General features: G+C 44.7%; 1 protein-coding gene across 4 annotated transcripts in view; it reads left to right on the forward strand.

Annotated features, from left to right (window-relative positions):
• The window catches only part of LOC109875289 (receptor-type tyrosine-protein phosphatase N2-like), a 144,708-nt gene that overhangs the window by 123,034 nt on the left and 15,674 nt on the right, over positions 1-6,000 (forward strand). For all 4 annotated transcript variants that reach the window (XM_020467592.2, XM_031809922.1, XM_031809921.1 and 1 more), the window contains 3 exons: positions 449-634; positions 4,722-4,869; positions 5,347-5,420. In XM_020467592.2, the coding sequence (XP_020323181.1) occupies positions 449-634; positions 4,722-4,869; positions 5,347-5,420 (408 nt within the window). The remainder of the gene's footprint in view (positions 1-448; positions 635-4,721; positions 4,870-5,346; positions 5,421-6,000) is intronic.

Raw genomic sequence — 6,000 nt, forward strand, 5'->3', positions numbered from 1 at the left:
AACCCACGCTGGAATACAGAAATACTCCAATTATACCACAGAAGGCCTTTTGTATAGTAAGCCTTTGGTATGTCGTTGACGCTGATAGTATGCGATCTGTAAATGTTAACGTACGCAGTATCAAACATTATAATACAGCCATCAAACCCCCATTGGTTGTGAATGTGCCCACCGAGGTAGTGTACAACAGGGACATAACTTTAGTGACGGCTGCCGTTTCCTTGGAGATGGTCAGTAACACGAGAACCTCATTCAAGAAGCAGCCTTTGGAATGTCTACATTTGAAAGCCTAATAGTAAACAATTTAATGTATACCATCAGAAACCAAAAGAAGATCCATTGTTTTGTAATGGCAGAAAACGTTAGCATATGAAAAACCTGTATTTCAAACGAACAGAGTAGCATATTCGTCAGTTAACTTTGTAACTGTGCTTGTGTCCCTTCCTAGGAACTGTGTCGTCAGCGGATGTCGGTCAAGCCGCCGGCGGAGTGTCCAGAGCCGATGCACAGTGTGGCGCCCCAGTTCAGCGACGGGGGGCCCATCGTCAGCCCCTCGGCACGAAGCTCCACCTCCTCCTGGTCTGAGGAACCCGTCCACTCTAACATGGACATCTCCACTGGTCACATGATCCTGGTAAACATCCGTACCGCTACTGACTCACCCTATCACTGTCTGCCTGTGTGTCTCTCTCTACCTCTCTCCATCTGTCCTTCTTTTTCCATCTTTCTCTCTCTCTCTCTCTCTCATTACATCCGCATTTCTATGAGCATGCTTCTTCCACGTCTTCTCTTCCCACATATTCAAATGTTCATTGATTGTGAATAACTCTGTCTACCATTGTAATTGCAGTGTATATCTGTTCTTCACATAGCTCTATCTACATGCATTACACGCTCTTCACAATATGTGATAGAAGGGCCCTGGGATGTGTTCAATAGGCATGAAGCTCTTAATTGCCCCTGAGATTTACACCAGGAATATGTGAGACACACAGACACGCAGACACACACACACACACACAGGTCGGCCCTCTGAATGGAGCAGCAGTGTAAGGTGAGAGAAAGCTCTGTGAGCTTCAGTCCATTGGACAGCTCCCTGGCAACATATAGTAATGTGTGCTGCTACTCAACTGAGCCCAGTTTCTACAGATTGGCCAAATTGTTTGTCCCTTCCTCCTACGTACGGCAGTTGAAATATGAGAATGAAGTAAGCCACGAGGCCGTCGTTGGAGAGAGACTGTTCACTGTTCATGAGACTGCGGCTGGCTATGGTTGGTTGGTATATATTGGAGCCAGGCCAGGGAAGTGAAAGGAAATGACCCATGAGGCGTGAGCCACGCTTCCCGCCCTCCCACCCCCGGCTGTGCCCCACCCCCTCCATCATTCTAAATGCCCTGCTTCATCACAATCTGCATGAGACTGTGGGAGGTCCAGGGGCACGCTCCTACTCCTCTTTCTTCTTCTGCCATGAATCTCCTCTCTTCTCTCTCATCTCTCTCTCATCATCTCTCTCCTCTCTCTCCTCTCCTCATCTCTTCTCTCTTCATCTCTCTCATTTTTCTCTCCTCTTGTCTCTCTCCTCTCTTCTTTCTCTCCTCATCTCTCTCTTCTCATATCTCTCTTCTCATATCTCTCTCTTCTCATATCTCTCTTCTCATATCTCTCTTCTCATATCTCTCTCCTCATATCTCTCTCCTCATCTATCCTCTTTTATCTCCCCCTCTCTGCTATCCTCTTTCATCTCTCCCCTCTCTCTCTCCTCCATCCTATTTCTCCCACCCTCAACAACAACAACTGTTACTGTGATCCATCTGCCAGTAAAATAATGCCAACTTTTTGATTGAGTGGTGTTGATGTTTCCCTCTTCTGTTATTTTCCTATGTTCTGGGCTCTTTCTGAAAAGTGACTGTTAATCTAGCCACAGTGAATGTTCTGAGTAGTTTCCCCTGTCATATTATATGACCAGTCAGACCTGAACAACCATCTGAGGAGGGCTCATATTGAGTTATCACAGGCAGTGCAGAGAGACAAACATGTCGTCAGTACCAGCAGTCCAAGCTTCACACTTGCGCTACAGTACGTTGTGGAGTGATTCATATTCTGGGGTTCAGAAAAAAAAACTGATTGCTTTCTAGGTTTATTCACCCCAAATTAATTGCCTGTAATGCTTCAAATCCCACTCTATCATGATACCCGACTGATTTGTATTAGACTATTGCCTTGCACCATCTTATCTATGTTAATGTATTACTTTGTCCCATGGTACTTGTTCAGAATCTGACTTCATACAGACATTTGGCTGTGTCTTAAGCAGATGAACATACTCTATATATAAAGCACATTATCTTGTCTTTTGTTGCTGGCCCAGTAATTGTTCTAGATTATACCTCGTGGAGTCTATAGAGATTAGGGATTTGCGAAGCTGCCGAGTGGGAAGTTATTTAGAAGATAGTTGAGTATGTTATGTGAGGGTGTGTGGGTGTGGTGTAATTTGGAGTGTTGATTTACACCACCATTTTGCAGGCACAAAGTGCGTTCCAAATATGAAGAAATATGCTGTTGAATCACTTTAATGCAGGACAGGGAGCGTTCATGCTGGAAAGCACCATGTGTTCAGGAGTAAAAGGTCTTAATCTTCCATGATACCCGCTATTCCATGGTTGTGTCCCAAATGGCATCCCATTCCCATTGTCATGCACTCCTTTTGATGGGCCCCTGTTCGAAAGTAGTGCACGGTATAGGAAATAGGGTGCTGTTTGGGACGCATCCCAAACGAGCTTAAGCCAGTACGAAGGAAAGTGGCCTTATTATAATAGTGTTGTTAGCGGCATGTGATGCTGCAGCTTCCTCACTGTAGTTTGTGATGCTGCAGTTGTACACAGTTGTTCCCGTCCTTTTCCTGTCACCTCCGTGCTTGCGTCCCAAACGGCACCCTCGTCCCTACGTAGTGCACTCCTTTTGATGGCCATACGGTGCCACTTGTGACACATCCAGTCGGTGTAAAACCAAGCAGCTCCTATGTGCACCTGTCCTTCTTTCACCCAGGTGCTCTAGTCTCGTTCATTACGAGGCTCTAGCCCTGCCACGACGTCATCGACGGCCCTGAGCTGAGCACTAGCTCCTCATCGAGCGTTATTTCATTCTGATTTTATTGAGCACCTTTTGGCAGCTGTAAACCCAGCAGTAAAGGGATTAGCCAGTGTTTGCCTGACACATGGTGATCTCAGCACCTCCTGATTGGATTGCAATAATCCCTTTACACAGTACAAAACCCCATTACTCTGGCATTAACGCAGAGGAGAGTGTGGCTGTCTGATGCCTGGGAGGGCTGGTGGAGTGGTAGGGGATGGAGGGGTAGAGGTGGAGGGGGTGAGGTTATCCGGGTAGGGTAACAGTGCAGGATGAAGGTGCTATTCGATAAGGGGCTAAATCAAGGAAGGGTCATGGATTCATGGCCTGCTAAAATATTGAGCCTGTATCGCAGACTGTGTTCAGTGTGTCAGCACATAGTGTAATATGTATTGATATGATATGATATGGAGGCCGGGACATATTGGGATAGCGTGGGCAGGGATTAAAGTAGCATTGGTGTGTGTGGTGTGTGTGTGTGGTGAACCTAGTGCTTTCTGAATCATAGTGAGAAGGATCCAGCCACGGGTGAGTCCCAAATGGCACCCTATTCCCTAACACCATAAGGTGCGCTATTTGGGACGTAGATAAGATATCTGTCCAGGACAGATTCTATTTCAACAAATACCCAATATATCCTGTTAGGAGAAAGTCCATTAAGCCTCTCTAAGTACTCACCATGAATCTAGATGATGTTCTCCCCATTGTAATCTTATGTTATTAATAGAACGACATTAGGGCTGTCCCAAATGGCACCCTATTCCTTATATAGTGCACTACTTTTGTTTTGACTAGATCCCTATGGGTAGTATGGTAGTAGTGTACTACGTAGGGAATAGTGCACCATTTGGGGCGTAGGCTAGGAGTCCTTTTAGGATGCTCTTTTGTTTTGTGTTATAGAGATATTCCCGGTGAGTGTTAGATACTTTGTGTATGGACCCTGGATCATCAGTGATGTCCAGCAATCATCTCAGCCCAACTGTCCTCTTCCAACAGAGAGGAACAATAGCTTGTCTACCCTGATGGCCCCTGTGCTGAAACATTCTATGTTTCACATTTAGCTTTGACAATCTCATTAGCGGCAGTTAATCAAAGTCAGTCCTCCTGACTTAATTATGAATAGAGCAGGAGAGGTAATGGTCTTGGCTGAATGGCTTGTCATTTAGAGGAAACTATTCCTGTCCTCTTACCAGGACCATGTAGACCCCATGAATAAATGGGAGGAGTTTGGGTTATGAGCTCACTTCTCCTCTCATAAAGACACACACACACACACACACACACACACACACACACACACACATATATATAGGAATCAAATGCCACAAAACATTTGCATTACTAGAATTAATATAATGTCTGCAATGTCTGCAATGTCTCAGCTCCTGCTGAGTGAAGAATACTATATTTCAAGTATCCTTATTGTGTCTACACCTTGCTTTTCATTGCTTCTTCTTGGCCAGGTAGCTATTGTCTTCTCTTCCCTCCCTGGTCTTACATTGTGGAAGAATACACACCAACTGATAAACCAAATGGGTACAACTGTAGTTATTTCATCCATATTGAATCCATATGTTTTCCGTCCTCCCTAGTTTTACATGGAGGACCACCTGAAAAACCAGAATCGTCTGGAGAAGGAGTGGGAGGCTCTGTGTGGGTACCAGGCTGAGCCCAACGCCTCCACTACAGGCCTGGGGGCCGGGAACACAAAGAAGAACCGCTCCAATGCTGTGGTGGCCTGTGAGTTATTTTACTCTTCTTTTAAAAGAGGGGGGCGGTCCCAATCCTTCCGTATTCTTCCATGTTTATTGGATAGAGAGGAAAGGTAGAACAGTGTGTTCTGAAAGAGCCGTGAATGGGATTTGAACCCCTTCTCCCAGCGGTATAGAGAGAGGTTCTCCTGCTCCCCAGACCTAAGACAGCTTTACCTTCATCTTGCACTTTGATTTGTCCCTGCATTATAGGTGACTGACCTCTGAGTTAAAATACTGTCTTAAAATGCTGTTAGATATCATGTTACTGTCAATTGCACCCATCTGAGACTACGTTATATGATATATGGAGCAGGTTTCTTTTAGGTTTAAGTGATAAAGGTTATGTTTGAGTATGTTTTTGATTATTTCAGTATTCCAGTACTTGAAACACACTGCAGGCAGGCTGGGTCGGGTGCTGACGCCTTGTTGAGTTGGTGCAATAATTCCTCCATTCATATTTCAGATGATCACTCAAGAATAACCTTGAAGGTTGAAAACAGCCAAGGCAATTCAGATTACATCAATGCCAGCCCAGTTGTAAGTATCTTATCTGCTTTATACTGAGGGTGTGGCGTGCTGTGCTGACAGCCCAACAGGGATTTAGAATGAACAAAAGCAAAGCAGTGTTTGTTCAATATAATATTTGAACGCTTGCTTAGCTTTACTAAGATGCTTTGTATTTCTTATACACACTGTGTTTCATGCATTGAATATTCTTTATTTTTCACCCCCAAAAAAAAATAAGGTGTGAATATTCACATGGGGAAAGTTTGAGAAAGGGTACAATGGATGGTTCGCCCTATGCATGATTGAAAGCACAGTTGATGTGTAAAGAACTGAGATATTACTATTCTTCACCCTGAATGACGCCGATGTTGGTGCATGTGTTGTTGTTTACTGTTTGGCACGGCTATGCAGTTCATTTTTGGGGGGTTTCGATGTTGCATATGCACACTAAGTGTATAAAACATTAGGAACACCTTCCTGAGTCCCCCCCCCCCCTTTTGCCCTCAGAACAGCCTAATTTCCTCAGGGCATGCGTTCCACAGGCATGCTGGCCCACACTCGATGTACAGTATATTCAGGTTTAGTTGATTACTATTATTTAGTTGATTGG

Source organism: Oncorhynchus kisutch, linkage group LG30 (genome assembly GCF_002021735.2).
Source record: "Oncorhynchus kisutch isolate 150728-3 linkage group LG30, Okis_V2, whole genome shotgun sequence".
NCBI lineage: Eukaryota > Metazoa > Chordata > Actinopteri > Salmoniformes > Salmonidae > Oncorhynchus > Oncorhynchus kisutch.